At 52.9% G+C, this 23,144-nt stretch overlaps 8 protein-coding genes across 8 annotated transcripts; 4 read left to right on the top strand and 4 right to left on the bottom strand.

Moving 5' to 3' along the window:
* Window positions 1-5,587: 5,587 nt before the first annotated feature.
* Window positions 5,588-7,543, top strand: AYO21_10832 (hypothetical protein; the record flags this gene model as incomplete). The annotated part of the gene is made up of 1 exon (XM_022660740.1): window positions 5,588-7,543. One exon carries the CDS (start codon window positions 5,588-5,590, stop codon window positions 7,541-7,543), a length of 1,956 nt encoding a protein of 651 aa, XP_022506951.1.
* A 1,351-nt stretch (window positions 7,544-8,894) lies between these two features.
* AYO21_10831 (hypothetical protein) lies at window positions 8,895-10,496 on the top strand (the record flags this gene model as incomplete). Its single annotated transcript, XM_022660739.1, has 1 exon — window positions 8,895-10,496. The coding sequence occupies one exon, from the start codon at window positions 8,895-8,897 to the stop codon at window positions 10,494-10,496; it is 1,602 nt and encodes a 533-aa protein (XP_022506950.1).
* Window positions 10,497-11,656: 1,160 nt separating this feature from the next.
* Window positions 11,657-12,076, top strand: AYO21_10830 (glutaredoxin; the record flags this gene model as incomplete). Its single annotated transcript, XM_022660738.1, has 2 exons — window positions 11,657-11,807; window positions 11,919-12,076. 2 exons carry the CDS (start codon window positions 11,657-11,659, stop codon window positions 12,074-12,076), a joined length of 309 nt encoding a protein of 102 aa, XP_022506949.1.
* Window positions 12,077-13,112: 1,036 nt separating this feature from the next.
* Window positions 13,113-14,384, bottom strand: AYO21_10829 (hypothetical protein; the record flags this gene model as incomplete). Its single annotated transcript, XM_022660737.1, has 1 exon — window positions 13,113-14,384. One exon carries the CDS (start codon window positions 14,382-14,384, stop codon window positions 13,113-13,115), a length of 1,272 nt encoding a protein of 423 aa, XP_022506948.1.
* A 562-nt stretch (window positions 14,385-14,946) lies between these two features.
* On the bottom strand, window positions 14,947-16,206 carry AYO21_10828 (hypothetical protein; the record flags this gene model as incomplete). The annotated part of the gene is made up of 1 exon (XM_022660736.1): window positions 14,947-16,206. The coding sequence occupies one exon, from the start codon at window positions 16,204-16,206 to the stop codon at window positions 14,947-14,949; it is 1,260 nt and encodes a 419-aa protein (XP_022506947.1).
* Window positions 16,207-16,521: 315 nt separating this feature from the next.
* AYO21_10827 (hypothetical protein) lies at window positions 16,522-19,548 on the bottom strand (the record flags this gene model as incomplete). The annotated part of the gene is made up of 1 exon (XM_022660735.1): window positions 16,522-19,548. The coding sequence occupies one exon, from the start codon at window positions 19,546-19,548 to the stop codon at window positions 16,522-16,524; it is 3,027 nt and encodes a 1,008-aa protein (XP_022506946.1).
* A 575-nt stretch (window positions 19,549-20,123) lies between these two features.
* Window positions 20,124-21,059, top strand: AYO21_10826 (hypothetical protein; the record flags this gene model as incomplete). Its single annotated transcript, XM_022660734.1, has 1 exon — window positions 20,124-21,059. The coding sequence occupies one exon, from the start codon at window positions 20,124-20,126 to the stop codon at window positions 21,057-21,059; it is 936 nt and encodes a 311-aa protein (XP_022506945.1).
* Window positions 21,060-21,416: 357 nt separating this feature from the next.
* AYO21_10825 (hypothetical protein) lies at window positions 21,417-22,121 on the bottom strand (the record flags this gene model as incomplete). The annotated part of the gene is made up of 3 exons (XM_022660733.1): window positions 21,417-21,477; window positions 21,531-21,763; window positions 21,822-22,121. The coding sequence occupies 3 exons, from the start codon at window positions 22,119-22,121 to the stop codon at window positions 21,417-21,419; spliced, it is 594 nt and encodes a 197-aa protein (XP_022506944.1).
* Between the last annotated feature and the right edge of the window lie 1,023 nt (window positions 22,122-23,144).

Here is a 23,144-nt window from a genome sequence, read left to right as displayed (position 1 = left end):
CCCAAAATAGTGTCCGGTATATGCTCTGCATATACTCTGGTTGTTCTGGTCATCTTCGCACGGCATGGACAGCCAGACAACGGCGTTCAAGCTATCTGATCACCATCGAACGACCGGAAGGCAGACAGGGACCTGGCTGTGCCACCAGGCAGGCAGAGACGCGAAATGTGAAACAGGAACTTGCTTTGTTGCAAAGAGCTGAGAAGAGTTCATAGGTACCCATGGTTGGCCAACGAGAACGGCAGCAAAGGGACATCGGAAGGCAAAAATTGTGAGGAGAATAACCAATCATTGTCTTACACAGCCCTAGGATTTCCAGCATCTTTCTTGAAAACAGCACCAAGAGCGCGTGGACAACTTTTGATTCATTCAGAAAGTTCCTTCTTTTGCCTCTTCGAGGGCGGTCGATCCACAGCCGGGTAAAGGGGAACCCGCCAGAACGCCTTACCGTCGTTCCTACGAGTAAATGGAGCTTGCATGTGTCAAGGCAGACCTGCTGGCGAGTCCACTTACGAAGTACTCGTAATGCATCATCTGAATCACTCGCTTCAAATGTTTCATTTTTTGCGGGGGGCGTTTGATGAATGGCGGAGGCGATGTTGAGATAAGAATACGACTTGCGCTTTCACAAGCCAGGCAATCCATTCATGCTCGCCTCTGGGGGCCTGGGCAACAAGCCGACAAATCACCATCGGGAATGCTAGGACTGTTGCCTATCCCGCCCGGCTTCCCCGCAAATGGTTTCCTCAAATCTGCCTTTGGACGTCGAAGACGATGTGGATATCATTTACGCGTTGAAAGAGTTCCTAGTGTGGCTGATTAAGGGCGGGAGAAGGCACGAAGGGACGCCTGATCAGTTGTTGGACCCATGGGTGGAAAGGAGATGTTCGTTGGCTAAGACACGGAAGAAGTTGATCATTGAGGGGCATTAGCCAACGACAACCAAGAGGACAGATCCCGGAAACAGCCCCTTGGAGATCCTGATCAGGCACTCGGGCTCTGTGGGCTGAGTATTGTAACTTGATGTTTCCACATGGAGAAACCATGGACGGGATTTTCGTTTGAGATTTGCGTCGTGATTGCTCTCATCCTTTCCGTACTGGGAGACTCGAAGATCTCAGCTCTTCGGAACTGGTAGAGAGCTTCGGGTCCGCCATCTCACAAGCAGATCACTCAGATCCAGAGTTGTTTGAACCGTCTCGGGGTGCGCAGCGGTCATCATGTGATCCAGGCACGCCAGGTTACAGTTGCTCTTTGCCTCCACCAGGGAGTTTTGCCGTCGCCACCGGGAGATGACAGAGTATTTCTGGTCGTGACTCAATATACCCTGAGCACAATGAACATGACGAGGGCCGGCTTTCAGCCATGCTAGTGCATGGAGCCTGAAAGCTGTGAGCATGCCCGAACAGGTCGGCCCAGGCGTGAACATGAGACTCGTGGATGCAGGCGAGTTGGTGTAGAAGTGAGTGACCAATCGCCGCCACCGGGGACTCGGTTCGAGAGCGGTTCGAGAGAGACTCACGAGCAGAGTGTGTTGATAATCTGCCAATGGCTGTATGCTCACGAATGACCTGGCATTGTATACCGAGTACACACGCAAGCCGTGTTCGCAGCCACAAGGCGACCGTGGATAGAGGTCCTTAATGGCTCTAGAGAGCGGCTAGGCGGCTTCTCGCATGACTCGGCGTCTATGGTATAGGTACGTCTATGCCGGAACCCTTGAGGCACCGAAGGAATAGGCACCAGCCACAGACGTGGCGAGTGCTGCGTATTCCACAGTTGGCCTTTGCAAGGGCTGCACAAAGTTACGGATTTGTTTGTGATCGACAACGCTTTCATCGATAAGGCCTTTGAGTTGGTCTGGTTCTTAGGGAATAATTCGCTCCGAGCTCCGTCTCGAACACTCTGCTGGGAGTCAAATGAGGCTGAGAATGATCGAGTTACGTGGAATGCGCACAAGGACGCCGTGTCACTCTCTCATGCATGCCTTGCCGCCTAATTGTCGTGTCGTGTTGACTTGGATTTTGGAACAACATTGCTTTCATGGGTCGCGCTCGGAAACCGATTCGGCGCTCTGTGCAGAGAACGATAATGATAGGCTGCGTCCTTGCTTGGGCTACGTTCTGGACTCCTGTTCAATGAACCCGGGTTGGGCATATACGAACACGATATTTGGACATACATCGGAACCCCTGACAGGGCCGGATTCGCTGTTAGAATATGCACAATACCCATTGTACTTCGTGATCGAAACTCCGTTAGATGTGCACCCTAATATACTTACATGTGATCGACCTGAAAGTGTGACATCCAGGGGAGGAAACGGCAATGGCTTTGTTCTCTGTTTTTGATTGGTGAAGGAAGCGCTTGCTGACATGTCTGTAGAGGTTCGAGAAGGTGGCTCAGGAAATCGATCGGAGCACAGTCTCTAGGCGGCGCACGGGCACCCAACCCCCTGGTCACACTGCATGTCTAAAGAATTGCCTTGAATATTCGTATTGCGGGTTGTTGGGCAGGAGTCTGCGACATGACGGAGATCGTAGTGGTGGTTGAGCAAGATCGAAGATGTAGACAGCTTTGAGGTTAGAGTACCTCAGATCGATGAGCTGCTCTCTCTGGTCTCACACAATAGACCTTCATGGAGCATTTTGTCTTGTCCTGTTTCCCCAACTTTCTCTCTCGTCGATCATCGGATAATCCGTAGAGTTGGAAGCTGGGAGAAATGCCCACAATGCCCCACCAATCACCAGCAGGCACTTTTTCTGAATCACGTCTTCTCTTTCCTCTGTTAGGCTGGCTGCCGGGTCTGGGGAGCGGTCCGCACGAGGGCCGCTCGGTTGGCTTTTGGGTGGAGTGTAGGGCGCCAGGGGCCCGTCAGGAAGCAGCTCTTCAATGTCACGGATTGGCTGTGAGGTTTTTGGGCGCTCTGGATCGGACAATGGGAACCAATTCGATCAAGACATGATCATTCAATGGACATCTTTACCATGGTCGTCTGCAAGGTTGCCTGAGAAAACTTCGGCACCGCCGTGGTCACGTACTCAGTTCGCCGTGGGCGCTCTTGGGACGAGTGAGGACGAGGTTTCTGCTGCGCCTCGTAAGCTAATTGACTGGAAGACGGCCGTAATGGGCAAAAATAATGGATTTGTCCAATGTGATATCGCCCAGCTTCTGGAGTGGATGCATCCAGTCTCATGCAGGCTCACTCACCCAGGAAAATGACTTGGACTCGAGGACCAGACGTGACTTGTGGCACGACGTGGGCGAGTAAGAAGAGGGTCACAAGCCGGTCGAAGTTCCTGGTGTTCGGCACACGATGGCCAGCGATGTGCATGGATCAAAGATGGAGCGTCGTGGGGAAGAATGCCACCACCGGATCAGTGGCCAGTGGGTGACCAGTAGAGTCTGTGTTGCTGATGTGAAAGCGTGACACATTACACACTGGTGCAAGTGGGCGAGTTTTGGCGACCAGGAGGCCAAATCAAAGTCATTGGAGGAGCTCATGGCCTGTTGCCTGGCGTCACGAAGGGCCTCCTAGACGAAGGCAGATGATAGTCGATGGGTTGATGCAAGTTCTTGTGATGGACATGCATTCCAAGCGCGGTCTACGAATCATTCTGTAGCCCTCAAAGTATGAGGAGGGAAAACGAGAGCGAGGCAGTAAGAAGAGCGAGTGTGAGAGGTCAGCTGGAGGGGCACGAGCAACCACCGCAGTCGATACCTATTATCACCTGCTGTTCTATCTTTATGCCCCCTCCAATGCCCATCTCTGTCGAACCTGGGACGTGGGGACCAGAAGCCGCCCAACTGGCACTACGGGGCTCTCGTACATGGATTCATTGGGGCCGGGGCTGACCGTATATCGCTTCCTTCCCGAGTTGCCCTCAGTTGCCTCAGTATCCAAGTATGTAGATTGTGTCATGATAGTCTCTTGCAAAGTACTGGAGGTCTTGATACGTGGTAGTGGCACTGGTGGCACCACGCTGTTCAGATGTCCCAAGATACCCCCCCTCTTCATCCCCTGGGATCGACAGGCCACCACGCCACGTTTTAGGACGACGGCAAACATCGATTTCCGCAGGTTCGGCAGGAACAGGCAGTTCGATGGTCGATAAAGATGCATTGACCCTGATGCACGGAATTGTTCGGGGGGTGGGAACATCAGGGGATTGCAGGGTGTGAAAAGATGTTCAGAGTTGCTTCTTGAGGCAGACAAGGGCCGGGCCAGGTCAGGCAAAGAGACGAGGATCAAATGGCGAATGACGACACAACAAACCCGCGCCTCTTTTCTGACAGTGGCTCCACCTCCTTGTTTTCTTTTGGCTCTGTTCTCCGCCCTCCGTAGTATTCAGCACTGCTTAGCTGCTTAGCTGCTAAGCTGCCACGGCTGCCACCATGCTTAGGCACCCCTAGTCGTTTTCTCTTGTGCACAGCCAAACAACTTCGGATCCTCCAACGGCTCTCCGGAGAATTTGCCAAACGGGTGGCTTTTTGAGTTTTTTTTCCCTTCTCCCTCTCACATCAGAGTCCGAAACCGCGGCAAGAGCAATTGGAAGATGGGATGTTGAAAGCAGGCAAAAAAAAGAAGGCAGCGGATGGTTGCGCTTGTCTGGAAGAGTTTGCGAGTAGTAGTAGCCATTGAAACCACCAGGATAACCCATCTCCATCCATCTCCATCTCCATCACTGACCCTCCCGCAGCCATTACCCTCTTCGTACTTGTATTTGCCTCTGGAGGGTAACGACCCCAGACCCTCCTCTCGTCTTTGGTCAAACCTTCTACTCTTCCCTCTGTTTGCTTTTCATCCATCCATTCTCCTGCGTCTCAACCCAACCTGCCACGCCCTCAAGCCTCCTCACTCTTTGAACACGTCGACAAGATCCCTCTCGCTGGTCCTCGTACGAGTAAAAGTGCCGCAGCGGAGCACGGCCCCCTTTACATAATCATCCACCACGGATCGGAAACGCTGGCAATCCATCGTCGATCGGCTAAGGGGCAGCGCCGCAGTGGCCATCCCAAGAAGCAGTGCAAGAGCCATCAAGGGCCAGAAGAACGACCGAGAAACAGACCACGCTCTCACAGGCTCCTCTCGGGGCTCTCACAGACCACCGCATTGGGGCAGCCCCCGTTGTCCGTGACTCGGTGCCGTTGCTTCCTGCTGGGCTTAACTGGCTTTCCTAGCCACGCCTGGATCTTGACTGGCAACCCCCCGTCCCTTTGTTCCCCAAACGTCAGCGGCTTTAACACTTGCACATCCGCCAAATACCTCGACTGGGAACTGGAACTTTGTCCTCAAAAGACGGTCGATTGATTCCTCAACACGTCGGAACCTGTTCACATTATTCTCATTGTTATTGTTATCATTATTGTAATTATTTCAAACACCTCTCCCCTATTTTTCCAAACTTGTCAATTCTTCACCAACCACCGCACCTCGAGAAAATCCCCGACCACCGACCGAGGCCAACACAATGCACGCCACGACCTTCTGTTGACCGCTCTGTACAAAAACAACAACATCACCTTTAACTCATTCCTTCTTGACCTCAGCTATTTCCCCCTCTTGTACTAGAATTTTGACACAACCATGGCTTCACCAATACCCCCAGATCCATACGTGGCCCTGGGTGTTTCCAAAGAAGCTGATCTCTCAGCCATCCGCGCCGCTCACCGAAAACTTGCTCTCAAGTACCACCCCGATCGAATAAAGGACGAAGCTTTGCGAGAAAAGGGCAAAGATGAATTTCAAAAGATCCAACAGGCCTATGAGATTCTGAGTGACCCTAATCGGAGGCAACGGTACGATGACCAGGTGCGGTTAGCAGAGCTTCGAAAGGAAGCCATGATGAGAGATCCGCCACCGTCGAGCACAAACACCCGCACCTATCCCATGAGGCCTGCACCCCAAGCAGCCACATCTCAACCTCGCGATTATAACGAACACGGTAACTACTTTGAAGAGGTCCGCCAACCTCGCGATGCGTATGAATACCGAGATCCCTACGATGAGCAACCTCCACGAGCCACTGCGCGAAAGTATGCCGAATTCGAAAGACGCGCTGCTCCACCACCTAAGACCACTGAAAAATCCAGAAAACCTACGGGCATTTGGCCGGGCATGCCTGCGGCTATGGCTGCGGGCAAATTCAAGGCCCAAGCAGAGAAGATCAGGTCCCAGAAAGCAGACGAAAAGAGAAATGACAAGGAGAAGAGGCGGGAACGAACAGATAAAGCACAAACGAGGAAACCGGCCAACTTTGAAGGGACCGACAGCGATTCTGATTACACTGAAATCCGTCCCTCGATGAAGTCGTCTCGTTCCAAAACCACCTCGGCTTTCGATCGCCCTTCCGAGAGACCACGACCGACGGCACGGGCCGAACGGTCTCGCGACATGGAGGAGGAGATCTTTGATGAGAAATGGGAACGACATCACGAGGAAAGCAAGGCTTATATGGCCAAGGCGACAAATCGGCCTAGCTTGGATCGCAATGGATCAGATGCCTATCAGTACTGGAATGGAGAGTCAAAGAGCAGTGGCCGCAAGAGTGGCTCAGACAATGAAAAGAGGCCTGGGTCGTCAAAGGGCCGGCGAAGCCATCCCGATGACTACTTTACGCCATCTTTTACAAAATCGACCTCCTCTCCATCCAACCTCCGGGCTCATGTTGAAGAACGTGTTCCGCCGAGACCCACAACACGTGAGCGGGAAAGAGAACGTGAACGAGATCATGACCGAGAGCGGGAACGGGAAAGCCACCGAGATCGTGGTGAGCAACGCAGAGCACCACCTCCTGGCCTGCATCGTTCTCAGACCACACCGACGCCTAAAGTGTCCTCAGGTAGAAAGGACTCGGTTCCTTCCAAAGGCTCCAACTTGAAGCATGGTGAGACAACAATGCACGATTCTGGATATGGCAGCAGTTCGAGTCCACACACGCCTGAGATGCGAGAAGAAAGCCCACCCAGACCGACCAAACCCCGATACCCTTCCACAACTTCAACCAAGTATCAAATTGTTGACCCAGATCCTGACGCTGATGACTATGGACGGACTCCCAGGGTGCGGGAGGTCTACGGTGATTACGAAGACCGCTCCCACCGGAGGTACCGCAGTCCAGAGCCCATTGTGGTGGAGCCATCACGGGACTCTGACCGTCGCAAGGACAGACCGGAGCGTCCTCGTGTTGACACCAAGAAGTCGTCTCGTGGCGCTGCTATGATGCAGGACTTTATCCCACCGTCTCCTACCATGCGACGAGGTGACTCGACGCGATATGAGGAGAGGCCGTCCCCACGGTCCCCACGCGACACACCACCCATTTCGCGCAACAATAGCGGTCGTGAGAAGTCCTTTGGCGAGCCCACCGAAGAGCGAGAGCCCTCGAGGTATGCGCGACCATATCCAGTGGACAAAGTCCACATCGCCCCCCGTCGGGACCCGCAATATTCGCAATACGAATATCGCGAGCCGGATGATCGATCTCGATTCCGGGACGCCCCCCGAATGACACCACGGCGCCCGTCAGTGAACGCATACTGATGGGTTCACACAAGCCCTGATGGGTAGGGCTTTACCATTGACACATTTCTCAGCTCAACACCCATTCAAGCCGAGAACAAACTTTTTGCAGACCTTCTCCCACGTATATATCAGGGACGAGTTCACTCATGATCATCTTCCGATTCAGTGTTTTTATTTAAATACAGGCTTCCTGGGTGGTGGTTGGAAACGGATGAGGGTGAAGGGGGCATGAGCATGGTTGACCCGATATGAAGAGACCTATGCAGCCGCGGCGGAATAATATGCATTCTGAGGGAGGAGTCAGACATATAACCGAGGTCGACAGGACTTATCAGAGCCTACACCATCACACGGGTAGCGCCAGCCTTGAACAAAGGAAAGGAATTTGTCTGGTTTTTAGAGGGATTAACCGGATTGTATAGTTGGTATATGACAAATAATTCCTTCAGAGGAATTGACGAAATGATGAACCATTTTGAGCATAGAAGACAAGATGAATCGTTTTTTTCGTGTTCTCATATGAGATTACTATGGTCCTTTATGTGGCTAGTGAGTGGCCGATTGTTGTTGACATGGAACATGAATGGGGCATTGAGGTCAGATTAAGCGAGAATAACGCCCCCGACGTTCGTCCATCGAGATCCCCAAAGCAACAATAATACAAACCTACCAGCTCTGCGCTCGTGTGTGTCAAGTGGATTGTGCTCTTTATTCTTTTGTTGGCTAAAGCATAGTTCCTTTTCCATAATATTATAGCATTGACCTTCGCATCGCCCTTTGATCTACGCTCTTCGAACCCTCGATCACTGAAATACCGCATTCTCGCCCCCTTTGCAGACCGCCATTCTGCAAGCCCCTCGATACGAAGCATTCTTTCCCGCGAGCCGCGCCCACTCTCTCCCTTCGTTGACGTTACGGACTGTTGAGGACCTTATTCCCCGAGTTCATCGCCGTTGCGCCCCGTCGCGTCAGGGTTCATCTTTCGATTGGGAAGCGGGTCCCTTCTTCGTATGGGCATCGGGGTTATCGCGGTTGTATGTACATGGCGCATTTACACTGAGAGGGAGGGGAGGCCTAGCATTTGCGCACGTCGACAGTGGTTGAAGAGATACTGCTGATGGCGGGCATAGCAACTGCAGGACCTTCGTCGACTATGGTCGTTAATGGGGCCAGGCCGCCGTACGATGCAGTGGGTTCCGCTAGTAGTCAAGAGGTGAGTTTCGCGCTCGGTGTGGACAGAAGAAGGGGTTTTTTTATTGTTTGTTCGTTACACGCTTTCCCCCATGCAATTGGGATCTTTTTCCTGTTTTTGGGGGAGTTTGTTTTCGTTATTTTCATGTGACAGAATAAACTGACATGGGAAAAATAAATGACACGCCAGAACACGACCGCAACAAACAAAACACGTCCTGGAGGGCTGCGTCAGAACTCCTCGGGATCCACGCGTGCGCCGTTGACCGCACTGGCGCCGAACCGCAAAGACAGCACCGGTGTCAATGGACGACCGGCCGTCGCAACCGCCGCTCCGCACAATCGAGTTGAAGAGTTGGGACAGCGGGAGACAAGCCTGATACGCAGTGGGAGTGAAGCGGACAGCCTGCTCGATCTCTACAAGAGCAATCCGAGTAGTGGCAATGTCAGCCAAACCCCGGCCGACAATGACATCCCCGAGAACATGTACCGGCCGACCGACGATGACCCGGAGGGCTGGATCCATCGGGACAAGTTGGCCAAGATCGAGAGCGAGGAATTGCAGGCGGCAGGCATCAACCTGGCCAAGGCGAGGAGGAGCGTGAGCAAGGGCACGCCACGAGACACCAGTCGAGGTCGACGAAGTGACGACCGCAACGCGTCCGAATACCGCAGGGTGGAGTCCGAGGAGACCAAAACTCGACTGCCTGAGCCCCTGCCAGAAGCAGAAGAGGACGAAAGAGCAAATTGGGATTTCCGCACGCCCGAGGAGATCGCGGCAGAGACCCCGTCGTCTCAAATATACCTGAGTCCGACGCTGAGAAAATCTGGCTCAAAGATACCGGTGTTGACGTCAAGTCCTCTACCCATACCGCAAGAGAGAATTGAGCGAGACACCCCACTGGTCAGGAAGCGCACTATTAGTAACAGTATGAGTCCCGAAGACGGTATCCCTGTCTTCAAGACCAGAACCAGAAAGGGAAGTATAGGGAGTCAGACGATGCAGGACGAAGGCGACTCTACGTTCCTCCCGACACCTGTTCCCAACAAGCAACTAACATCCAAATCATCATCCCCCACGAAAAACCGACCCAAAACAGGAGCCCAAGGCTCCCCGCCAGGCACGTCAGCCGGACGCAAGACATCTGCCACGGCTAGGAAACCTTCAACAAATGCCAAACCAGGCGCAGCACCTTCCACAACCCAGCGACCGGGAACGAGATCCGGAGAACTCGATCGCCCTCGGACAGCAGTGAATCGACCAGAGGGAGATCCGCCGTGGCTTGCTACAATGTATAAACCAGATCCAAGGCTTCCTCCCGAAGAACAGATCATCCCCACACATGCCCGCAGACAGCAACAAGCACAGTGGCAAGACCAAGGCGCGGTGCCGAGCACATACGACAGGAACTTCTCCCCTCTAGCGATTCATACAGGCAATGGGCAGGTGAAGTCGCCTTCGCCAGTCATTCCTCAGTCGACAGAGCCGGACGGAAAGGAGAATGACGGCGCAGATGAGGGAAGTGCCTGGCCTCTAAAACCCAGGCCAAACGGCAGAAACTCTGGGGCTGGTAGCATGAGGCCGAGTACGGGAGGAAGCGTGAATGGCGGATACAGTACGATGCCACGAGTCCCGAATCCCGTGCAAAGCACTACCATGGGCAGTATCACATCTGTGCCCACCCAACCGAACACAAGGATGCAGGTGCAGCGGATGCAGCAAGACGAGATGGAGGAGAAGGTCAAGGAGAAGGGATGCGGGTGCTGTGTTGTTATGTGAGGGAAAGGCCAGAAACGGCACTACCACTTTCTTCTGTGTACACACATTCACAAGACGTGGGCTTGATTTTTTCATTTGTGCGAGGGATTGTTGGTGGGAGGTGGGAAGGGGGATGTGTGGCCTGTGGTTGCTGTTTCCATGATTGCAATTTTAGCGGGAGTGATTCGTTAGTTTTTTTGTCCCTCGTTGGGTGTTTGCTGTGGTGATTCTTGTGTGTGGAGCGGTCTTTCGCGAAAGAGCTGCAAGGGAGCGGCAAAGTAGGCTTTTGACTATTTTTCGAGTCCGTTTTTCGATAGGAGAGACAGGAGATCAGAGACCGTGTTCAGTCAGGAGCCTCGAGGCACAGACTGGGAGAAGAAGAACGATTCGAGAGCCAATGGCCACGACATCTCCTGGGCGATTGGTGATACGGGGCGGGATCAGTTGTCGCAGATTGAATGTGTCAAAAAGGCAGATACCCCATGTACAAGCATGAAAAAGTCGAAACCCTGAGCACTTTTCCCCTTGTCCTCATGGTTGATAATCGTGGCCTTGGGCGGATTGCGCAGCCTCGTGGCCACAAGGCTGGGAGGAGTGACAGACAAGAGCCCATGACACGCCAGTTTAAGAGACACTGTGATCTAACTGTATTGAAATTCCCCGATATTTGGATTTCCCGGCTAATCGTGCTTCAAACTGTTCCTTATGCCGTGATGACTGATCGCCGTCTCTTCCGTTTGCCCTACAATAACCTACTCAGGCTTGTCAGGCTACTCCGAACCAAGCCCCTCCTGTTTGCTCCCGCTGCTGCTGCTGTTGCTGCTCCTCCTGCTGCTGCTTCCATCATCATCGTCATCGGTCTCCAAGATTTGTCAATCTGCATTGCCCAAAATCCCCCCCTCATCTTCCGCACGCGCCTCTCTCACCCCCCTGCGCTGATTTCGCAATCGCTGTCTTTCCTCATTGGTAATCCTCTCCCGAACAACGCCAGGAAAACTAGAAGTCTAGACGAGAGCGGTTTTAGTCTCTTGCGGGCGAGTTTTAATATAAAAACCAAGTCCACCTCTCTCATATCTTCGAGATCAAGAGTCAATACCGCCACCATAGCTTCCTCAATCTTTTCCCCGTTTCGCAGCCTCGTCCGCACCTTTTTCACCTCGCCCTCAGTATCACCCGCAGCCATGTCCGCCGCCAAACAAAAGGCCCAGCAGATCATCGACGAGAACGCCGTCGTGGTCTTCTCCAAGAGTTACTGCCCCTACTGTCGCGCAACCAAGTCGCTGCTGAACGGGGCACATGCCAAATACTACTTGCTCGAGCTGGATGAAGTTGGTATGTTTTTCTTTTTCTCGTTGTCTCCCCCCGCGCTGTCCATGATGTGCGCCTCGAGCATTTGACTTCTGGGAGTTGGCTGACACCCCCTTTTTTTGCGTTCTTGTGCAGATGATGGCGCCGCAATCCAAGACGCTCTCGAAGAAATCACCGGCCAGCGCAGTGTCCCCAACATCTTCATCGACCACAAGCACATTGGAGGCAACTCGGATCTGCAGGCCAAGAAGGGCCAACTCAACGACCTCTTGAGCGCTGCAGGTGCCCTGTAATCGGCTTCGCAGCCCTGATACACAGAAAGACACTCAATCCACACGCAATGCAATGGCCTCTGGAATGGAGCCGTTGCGCCGGTCAAGTCGCAGCGGTTGGATTTTTATGTGACTGGAACCGGCGGAGGCTACACTCCGTCGTGCTTGAAGTGGAGGCAGAAGAACCCATGATACAAGAGGCCCAAGAGTGATAGATGAATATACCACCAATACATGTTATAACCGCGCACGAGTTATCTTTTCTCTCCCATCCCATGTTGTTGTGAATCAGGTCAGATCTAGCCAGCGAAGCAGCTTGATCATGCTGATCATGCACTATTTGGCGGTCTATCGCCATTCTTTCTCCCTCAGCCCAGCAAAAGGCCCTGCATATAAAGCGTCCAAACATCTTTTTATCAAAGCAGTCGCAATTCGCAGAGGATATTGGAACAAGAACCGGAACGCGGCTTCCACCACAGTTTCAGAGATGGTAGAGGTGCCCAGCAAATCAAACCCCAGAAGCAAGTTTCTTTGCTCGTTCGCTCAAGTCAATCGATCAGTCAGCCAGCCAGCCAGCTCAGTCGCTAGATCGCAAGCTTGCGGTGACATACAACTTGTGTACAGTAAGTAGTACTTCAGGTCTCGTTTAGGGCTTAATATGCTCTCTGTCCCTCGTCCCTCGCATTGAGGTCGTAACGAATCGAATCAAATCAAATCAAATCCCATGATGAGTCTCTGCTCTGGTCATACTACTAAACAGGTAGGTAGATAGATACCAAGCTAGTCCTTGTTGAAACCATATTTTGGTTTCCATTTTCCATTTTCCATTTTAGTCCTTGCTTCGCTATGTTTACAGGTGCCCCCCTTTTTTTTTTTTTCAAAGGGGGTGACTATGATTTTGGGGAGTCGAGTTCGGGCGGCAAGTCGCGTGCATATCAGTCAAATCTTGATCTTTGCCTGCTCAAGTGAGACTTCCATCTCCAGGATTTGGGGACCGTCTGTCTCACTGTATCGCATGTCCATCTTAGACGGGCTGGAGGGAAAACGGGGGTCTTTTTTATACAACCTGCGCCGCCACCGTCCCGACTGGCCGTTCCACAAACTCCATGCATCCCTCGATGACGTTCCGTCTGGCCTCGTCGCTGCTGACGTTCTTCCCGGCTAGATAGCCCAGCCACAAGAGTCTGCCGACTCTTTCGTCGGCCACCACCCCCATCAGCATGCGATTGCCCTTTTTGTGGTCCTCGTTCCACACGGTCATCTTGCCCTGCGCGTCGCGGACGAGGAGGAGGATGTCGCCCTTGGGCATTTTCCGCCGCGCGCTGCCTCCGAACGCGGATTTGAACTCGTTGAGCGCGGCGCCGAACGACTCATCCTGGAAGGAGTCGTCGTGTCTGTCCGACGCGAAATGGGCCGAGCGCGCCGTGATGCCCCGGACGAAGCCGTCGCGCAGGTGCATGAAGTCGGTGCTTCTCGTCGGGACGATCCTGAAAGCCGTGCGGAGCTGGCCATCCTTGATGATGTCGTTCCAGATCTGCTCTCCGCGGACCGGGTCGAGCAGGAGCTCTTTCAGCTGGGATTTCTCGCCGGCCACGAGGGTCGTCGCGACGCTCTCGCTGGGCGGCACGGCGGCTTCGACGAGCCGCTTCTGCAAAGCGGCAATATCTGGGACAGCAACGTAGAGGCCGACCACGTAGACCTGGATGCTAAGGATTGACACGGTGCGAATTCCCAGTCCAACCAATTGGTATTCCACATCGGCTTGAGTGCCTTCGTTGGCAGATGCCGGGGTAGATGGCGGAGCGTCAGATGCAATGTGGATGATTCGAGGGAAGAAGGGAATCGAGCTTGTGCCAGTGGGGATCTGCTCGACGTCTTGAGGCTTGGAAGAGGGGTCGACGAGGGTGTTGGTGATGGAGGGTGGTGCGTCGAGCCGTACAACGTTCGAGGACGCTTCCGCCGGTTTCTCTTTTCTGGGATCCGGGTATAGTGATATAGTTGCAAACATGGCCAAAGTACAAGCCGCAATCCCATACCCAGCCCAGCGCATGCGCTTCACCGTCCTGGCTCGCTCTGCCTTGTCCCTCCTGACGTCCGTCTCCTGGTTCGTCTTCTGGTATTTCCGGCGCAGCAACTCCGAGGAGCCATAGGTCGGGATTTGGGAGGAAAACGAGGGCTGTGGACTTGTGGGCTCATTGTGCTGAGTGCTGCTCGAGAGGAGTCGAGTGAGACGGGGGCTTGATGTTGGGGGGTAACCTGATGGCAGCTTCGAGGATGTGCAACGACACACCCGCCTGGCGAGGAGAGCACGAGCTGGAGAGGCAGTCATCGCGGATTGATCACCACGAAGATGCTGGAATGACAAACGCAAAGCTTAACGATTGTATACAAGGTAATGAAATGCTACTTTAGACTGTTTCGGTGGCATGACATTTTGGTTATTATTATTCAATGACGCCAACCCACGGGGAGCTTTTGGCGAAGTTTCTCCGGTCAAGCTCAAAGCTGCTCGATTCAAGCCAAGTCGCGGCCAGTTCAGCCTTGTAGCAGGATGAGAACATGAAGACGCATCCAACACGCTTCTGCACTCTGCTAGGCTAAACAACTGACTTCGGGCATGGCTTGTTTCTTCTCCTTGTCAAACAGTGGCCAACCCATCCGTTCCAGCTCTTGGTGTTTCCAAGCACGCTTACGTGTAACTCTCCAGAACCATACTGTTTCCCAGCCTGTGAAGCTTCCTACTAACTTGGTAGGATTTCATCTTCATTCCTGTCGTCAAAAATGCTCGTCAGCTCAAAGCTCCCGTAAGTCTCTTTGGCTCGATCAATATTCCTCGCTGGCACGGTGAGTTTCTCGTAGACATGATGTAAGTGTCGACCCTTGACTGGCCATCATCCATTTGCTGTGCCGTTGTTGTTTGATTCCTCTTTCTGTGAATCCATCCGTCCATCTCCATTCGTTGTAGCATCATGTTCCTCATCGAAACCAGCATTCCTCAATACCCTCTCTACCTCCTTACTCACGCCCGGGATTCCCTCCTTAAGCTTCTGAGCGAAAATCTCCGAAAACTCCCTGAATGCCTGCTGTTTGCCGTTAATCACCGCATTGCCTCTCTGCACATTCTCCACGAAATCTCGGGTGAAAATATCCGGATTGCGACCATCATCTACGTAGTCCACTATCTCCGGAGCAATCGCGACTTGATGAATGTAATTGTTGGGAGATTCGGTGGGCGAAGTCTGGTGCTTTAGCTGGGAAAGCGAGTTGGTTAGATCGGTCAACTTGTCAACCAACAAATCTTGCGTGCCGGGGATGTAGCCGTGGGTCTGGATCTGGATGTCGGTCAGATGTTGGATAATGTCTTTGATAGTATTGTGCACGTTGCTGGTATCCTTGACAGGCGCCATCGCGTCGCCGTTGCCGTTGGGGTTACTCAGAAGGCGTTCGGCCACGGGTAAGTCTTCAAAGTCGGCTCGGGGGCGGTCGGGGGAAGCAAACGACTTGTCAAGGGGTCCAAGAACCGATCGAGTTGTGCCAGCCAGAAGTTCGTGCTCGGTGCCACTCCACCCGTCACGCAGACCGTCGTTTGCCCCGGTTTCTTGCGGTGAAGACTCGTCGGTGGCTGAAGTCCTGAAATCAGAGCAGGGCGTGATCTCGGAGAAGATAGATGGCGCCCCAGAATGAACCGTCTCTGGTGATGGAGGAGAAGTGACCGACGAGACCCCTGTTACCACTGTATCTGGTGAAGTATGTTGCCCTCTCCGACTGATGATGGTATGCAACTGGGGAACTTTCAGAGTCACAAAAGACCCAGGACCGTCGGACACAAACTTGCGAACCCTGCCGTTATACCGCGGGAACTGTCGCAACTTCTCCTTGGGAAGGCGTATGCCGATTCTGTAGACGTATGGTGTCTTCTGATGACGGACAACGCGTTGTGTGGGATCATTTCGAAAGCCTCTGCCAACTCTTCCAGCCCTGATAGTGGGTGTCCCAGCGCCACTCGCAGTGCCCGTGCCTTGTGGGGGTCCGGCTCTATGATCCTTGTCACGATCGGCGGGTGACTGCGGATTATTGGCCATTTGGGCGTTTGAAGCGCGAACCGCCGGCGCCGCCCCACGCCGAGGGGTCAAAGCCTTGTATGGTGCCATACGGAGTCTGGTAGGACAGCGCAGGTGAGAGTGGGATGGTGTTGTACCACGTAGGTGTTGTTGATCAAGAGGGTGGTGCTGAGGCTTGAAAAGATCGTGTCTAGATACTGAAGAAGAGAGGCAGTTGCGGTGGAAGATGAGGTCGGAAAAGGAAGAGAGACACAAGTGTTCAGTTCATAAATTGCAGCCTTCGTCAACCACCCAAACTTTCACTTCAGTCTCATTCACCTCGATGCCAACTACACGGCCGTGTCAAGTTCAAATAGAAAATGCGTCTCCTTGGCATAGATTCTACATGTACTCTCTAACTCTCCGTCATACTTCTTTCGTGCGCACCGTGGTTGTGGTCTTTGGCCCATCTATCGAGGTTTCCACCATTTCAATCCCAGCAAGACTGGGGAATCTTCTGTTGAAGTTTGCTTCCCAGTCTTCATCCACGTTCGTAGCTGCGGGATTCGCTTCACTCGTGCTCACCACGGCCGACTCTGCTATACCGCCCGTCCGCAGCACCTTTGGTTTCGGTGGTGCAGTCGGCTTCTGTCCGCGGGGCTCTACTCTGCTAAGATCAGTCAAAGAAGCCGGTGCAGATGCCACAACTTCAGGGAGGCCGTGTCTTTCCATTTTCCCGGTCAAATGAGCTTGGGGCGCTCTGGACGGCTGAGGTAGCCGCCTGTCGTCCGGCGAACCGTGCTGGGGGGGAGGAGATTCGGTGTAATGACCATAGCCGGTGGCTGTCTTGTGCGCAGGTCGATCGTTCTCGCTCAGCAAAGACTTCATCCTGTTCTGAATGGTGGCTGACCTTCCCACCCCTGCATTGCTGCCAACGTTCCCGCCTCCTCTTGCTGCTAGTCGCTGCCTGTATTCTGCGGCTGCTTGAGCTACTCTTCTTTCTTCAGCCTCGAGTTTGCGCTTTTCCATCTCCCGTCTCATCTCAGGCGATAGATCCTCCATGTCATCCCATGGCAGCCGGTCATCGCTGAGATCTGTGGCCTCAGAACCTGCAATTGGGGTTAGAATGTTGATGGGGTCGCGGGAAGGTGAATCACTCCGCTGTCGATGATGAGTCGGGTCGTTATTGCTTTCAAACATCTTAAAGGCGTCTCCGAACTTGCCTGCCAACAGTTTGGTCGTTCCCGCTATATTAGGCACGATCGAGGGCAGACTCGCTCTTTTAAGGTGTCTTGAACCACTGCCTAGCCTTCTATGGTGTCTGCGCGACTTTTCTTCCTCCTCTCTCGCCTTGAGGAAGTCCACATCCGAGGTAATATTTGTTCCCGATTCGACATGCGTCAAGGGCGCCATTTCAGGTTCCGCACTCTTAAATGTCGTTTCATAATCAAGGCTCCTGATTTCCTTGTCTTTGATGTGAGTCGGTCGCGCCCCGATGTTAACGCTGGCGGGTCGGTTCCTGAAATTGAGCGACCTTGACCTGCTCACCCCGGAATTGAGTTCTCGCATGGTCGGACGACCCCCTTCTAAAGATGGGCGTGATGAAGTTGGCGACTTTGGCTCCAGGTCCCCAGCAAGCTGTGACCTCAGCCCGTCTTCTCTGAGTAGATTTGCCAGCCTTGATACGTCTTTGTTACGAGCAGATCGAGGCTCCCTGGGAGGCAATTCCATAGTCTCATACTTGTGCGCCGATGGCGGCGTTGACGACAGCTCTTTGGGAGGAAAGCGGTGTACTGGACGTTCTGGAAGTGGTTTGGCATCCGTGGTTGGGGGTGGTGAAGGCGTCGTCATGGTCCCGGTAGACACCATTGATGGCTTTGGCGCAGTGACCGGTGGCGGATTTCCAGCGTTGGCTCTTGCAGGCGTCTCTTTATCTTCCAAAGACTTCTTGTGCTGTAACACAGTCTGCGATTTACTAGCAGGGAGTGGTTTCTCTACGATTGGTTTCGACTTGGCTGGACTGGGAGGTCTCGCAAATGCATCATCCGCTAGAGCATTGGTGACTCGCTGTGCAAGATTGGGGTCGACAGACTCTCTCTTTTTCTCCGGCTGAGAGTCAAACGCAAACTTGTGGCCCTTGTCAGTCATTAACGAGAACTGATCCAGCGTCGGGAACCTGGAAGAAAGCTCATCTTCGACTGAACCCTTGTTCCCGTCCAGCGCTGCGAAGGGATCAGGGTGTGCATTGTCCATCATTCGTAATGGCGACGGGCTTGGTTTTGCTGAGCCATGGTGAGATACCGGTTTGGTGGGTCGCCCCCGTCGCATTGGTTCGATATCAGGAACAGTTAGAGGAGCTGCCGGTTTGGGAGGAGACAAGGTTGCGCCAGCTCTAGATTGGGAGCTAGAGGGCTGCGGAAGCACTTGGTCTTTACGACTCTCTGATTGCGTCCGTCGAGCATAGATGTTTTCGAACTTCAAGTCCCGGCCGTCCAACTGACACGCCTTTTGCAGCACCTGATATATGTTTGGTCGGTCTGTCGGTCGTTCCCGAAGCATGGAGGCAATAAGCAGCTTGAGCTGGTCGGAGAATCGTGGATAGCCGGGGAACTTGAATTTGGCGTTTAGTATGGCCATCTGCCCAACATCTTCAAACGGGGTGGTGTAGTAGCAGAGCTTGTACAGAAACACTCCAAGAGCCCAAATATCGGATTTCTCGTCGATGGGCTGTTTCCGGTAGACATCGATCATCTCTGGACTTCTGTACTGTAATGTCGTATGGCGGTTTATATCGTCCTCGATCAAACGTCCTTCTGCAGCGGTCGTGGCAGCAGGTCTGGCGGGAGCCGCAGAACCAAAGTCGCAAAGTTTGTATATTCTTGACGAACCACTTGTGGCAATGAGAACGTTCTCTACTTTGAGGTCTCGGTGCATCAAAGGAGGCTTCAGGTAGTGCATGCACGCAACTCCTTCAGCCACATCCGTGAAGATCTTCAGAATTTCGGGTTCGGTCAATCTGTTTTGCAGACGGGTATTCATGAAATCGATGAGCCCTCCTCCCTGACAAAACTCCATGAGAAGAAACACCTCATATCCACCGCCTTTCAGCTGGGATGCATGCGAATCAATATATTTGACGATGTGCTTTTGGCCCCGCAGCCTTTTCATGGTTTCGACTTCTGTCCGCATGTTGGCCAGATGCTCCTTGTCAGGGACGGCCACTCGCTTGAGCACAGCTTTCTGGTTTCCATCGACGGGCCGCGGGAGGACGACAACGTAGACATGGGCAAAGCCGCCCTCGGAGAGATAGCGCTCGATGATGACCCTGTGATCTCCCACCTGGACCTTTGTGCCAGGCAAGAACGTACCAGCTGGAGGCGCATGGGTTGGCAGGACAGGAGCATGATTCAGGAAAGGCCCTTTGGCCCCAAGCTGAGAGGCATAGACTGCCATGGTGGTGCTGGAAGTGAGCGGCTGAGGGGGAGCTTCTGAGGCGTGGGACGAGAGACGATGAGTGCCTTTGTTTATCTGTCAATCATAGCGGAGAGAAGGTGTTGGCAAGAGTCTTGACCGACGCAGGTTAAGGATAGTGGAAATGGACTTTATTGGAACCCGAACCTCAAGGCAACCTTGAAAAGAAGAGAAAGATTGGTACTCTGTCCCCTAGGTGTACGAGGTACTCCGGACAGGTTGCGCTGTATCAGGTAGGCATTTAGGCGGAACTTGGAGTTGATGAATGGGGCAATACTACTGGGACACTTGACCCTGCGTACTAGAAGCCTATAAGGTTAAGAGAGGAAGACCCGTTAATTAAGTGGTCGATTGGCGGCTGCCTCGGGGGGCCCATGACGTTGCCCTCCGATCTTCCCTGGTGACTTATTTCAGCCGACCAGGTCCGCAGGTCAAATTTTCCAATCTCGCACAAGTTTATTATAATGGTGCCTTGAATGACTACTTTTGTCCGCCAGATTATGTACTGATCCCTTCTTACTAAGATATTATCCCTATTGTCTTGACAGTATCCGAGAATGTCCAAGAAGAGAAAGAGAGATCTGGCCCAGAGCCAGGATCAGGCTCAGGATGACTCGATCGTTACTCAACCACAGTCGGACCAAAAGTCTCAGACAGTCGCACAGAATCCCCCCGCAAACGCAAAGTCGAAGGGACAGCTGAAGCAAGAAAAATCGGAGAGGAGAGCAAAAAGGCAGAAGAAGTCGAGAGATCATGGAAAAGGAGAAGAAACATCTGCAGCCATCAATACGGTCGTTCCTACACCGGATCCAACTTCAACAGAAACAAGTGCAGGCAATGTAGAGCCGCAAGAGCACGTCCCCGAGACACACAAGAAACGAAAAGCCTCAAAAATAGAGAAAAATGACGACGAACAGAAAACGACGACTCCCACCCGATTTATTGTTTTTGTTGGCAATCTACCTTTTGAGACCACATCAGAGCAAATAAAAGTACACTTCTCGAAACTCTCTCCGACTTCTGTGCGCCTCTCGACGGATAAAAAGACTGGGAAAAGTAAAGGCTTTGCATTCGTCGAATTCGACAACTACGACAAAATGAAGACATGCCTGAAGCTATATCACCACTCCTTGTTTGACCCTGATGGCAAAGATGGAGAAACAGGCGCAGCCAGTGATCAGGGAACTCTCGGGGAACTACAGTCGCAGAGGCAAGGAAAGAAAAGCAAAGGTCGAAGGATAAATGTAGAGCTGACTGCTGGTGGTGGTGGCAAGAGTAAGGACCGCAAGGCCAAAATCAAAACGAAAAATGACAAGCTCAAAGAAGAGAGGGAACGAAGAAGGTTGAAGGAGAAAGCTGAGCGCGACAAGGTCGATTCCAAGAAAAAGGGCCCGCCCGAGACTGGTGCAAATGCCATTGTTGTGGCTGGCAGCGAGGTCAAGGATGGCCGTGGGGACATTCATCCCAGTCGACTGTCTCGTGTGAAGCATTGACCGATCAAAGATTTCGCTGTACTACCAAAATGCAATGTGGTCTTGGAGGGGGCTTGCTGCCGCTGACGCTGCTGGTGCCGCCGCTCAAGATGTCGGATGCGAATCCCTTCCTATATCAACGCCTTCTTTCCCACCTAGATTGCCGCTGTATTATTCGTATGCGCAAGACCATCACCAAGCCAAATCTTTCTGATATGCATTCAGAAGCTGGCTAGCCCACACGAAGGACATATTGTTTCGGAATGAGGAAACGGCAACGCAGACAAAGTCTATATCCACCTCTTGCGATGCACCTGGAGTCAAACCAACGCAAAATCCCAAAACGTCCCCAACCCCAGAACCGGACCCTGAAGACCACTAGAGGATGGTACACCTCGACTTCTTCTTGGTTGTCGTAGGCCGAGGATTGAGGACGGCTCTGTTGTAAGATGAGTACCATACACGTCATGGAGGAAGTGAGTGGTCTCTTACCTGATGGCTTCGTCGAAGACACTCTTTAGATTTCGTTGTGTGAGTGCCGAACACTCAAGATATTTGACCGCTTTGATCTCCTTCGCCACCGCTAGTGCCTGCTCATAGGACACCGGTTCCATCTTCTTTGCCCTAAGATTGTCTGCTGTTGCTTTGTCTTCCCTCAAATCTAGCTTTGTTCCGACGAGGATAATGGGTACATTGGGGGCGTGGTGTTCAATCTCGGGATACCACTACAACCAGGCTATTAGCTTCAACGTTATCAGATTACCAGGCGTGATGGGTAGGTACCTTTGCTTTGACGTTGTCGAAGCTTGGAGGTGAGACAATGGAAAAGCATATGAGGAAGACATCGGTCTGCGGATACGATAATGGGCGTAATCTGTCATAATCTTCTTGTCCTGCTGTATCCCACAATCCCAGTGAAACGGGCTTTCCATCTACCATGACGCTGGCAGAGTAGTTGTCAAAGACTGTGGGAATGTATTCGCCGGGGAACGCATTGGTGGTGTAGGATATCAGCAAACAAGTCTTGCCCACGGCACCGTCGCCAGTTACCACGCATTTTATGGATTGTGTCGGTTGCGCCATGGTTTGTAGATTGACTGGACTTTGTGAACGACCAAAGAGGTGTCGGGCAAGTCTGAGATTTAGCAGTTATCGTCGTGTCGACGATTTTCCACTTGCGGTGGCAGGCAAAATGCCAGTGTGGTTTGGCGCAGGTTCAACAGAATGAGCGGCGGGTTGGCAAACGCGAACCGTGTCCAGCGGTTAGGCGCGTTTGTTGAACGTGTTTGTCGAGCTCGCCGTGTAAAAGTTGCACGGTGGTTTAATGGGACCTGCAGTTTGATGAAAGGATCGAGCTGGCTGACAGCTGGCCGAGACTGGTAAGTAGACACCGCTTGATGCAGTGTAAGAGTAAGTGCACGGGTAGTTTGCAGCAAAGGCGCAGGGACGGTGGCCCAAGTAAGTGCAAGACGAGGAAAGCTCAGGGTCCAAGGGGGAGGGGGGGAGTTTTCGACAGACACTCCACTACTTGTCGGCACCGTCCGTAGTCGATGTCGCCCGGGGTGGTTTGTGGTTTTGGACCTGGGATTCAGATAGGGATAGTCGACGAGTCAAAGAAGCCAGCCAAGGAGTTATGACCACTGGCTGAGGCAGTTTCTGAGACGGCTGGAGTGTTGGAGACTTCGCTGGAGAGGAAATCTGCGACAAAGGAGCCAATGGCTGGCGCTGCAGGTTGGGCGAGGGACCAACAGGAAGCATCTCGCGGCCGGTCAGCAAAGCAAAAACCGTCACCAGCCGTGTCCTTGTCCAGTTTCGCATCATTTTGCCCACTCATACCGTCACAAGTTTCCACAAAGCTCCTGTCGCTTCATCTCCGTCCTCAAACCGGACACGGAGGGTGCTATAGACAAGCTGGTGAGCCATTGGCAACCACGTTGACCTCCCCTTGACGACAGCCAGCTTCTCAACGGCCTCAGTGAAGAATGTATCTCATTGTCGCTACCTACCGTGGTCACAAAAATACCCTTTGCCGCTCCATATCCTCCGGTCTGTTCTTCGAACCCTCCTCGGCCATCACACGTGATTCTGTACTGTTCTCGAGGCGGA

Source organism: Fonsecaea monophora (assembly GCF_001642475.1).
Source record: "Fonsecaea monophora strain CBS 269.37 chromosome Unknown Scaff133, whole genome shotgun sequence".
Classification (NCBI taxonomy): Eukaryota; Fungi; Ascomycota; class Eurotiomycetes; order Chaetothyriales; family Herpotrichiellaceae; genus Fonsecaea; species Fonsecaea monophora.
This window is presented reverse-complemented; position numbering and strand designations above follow the sequence as displayed.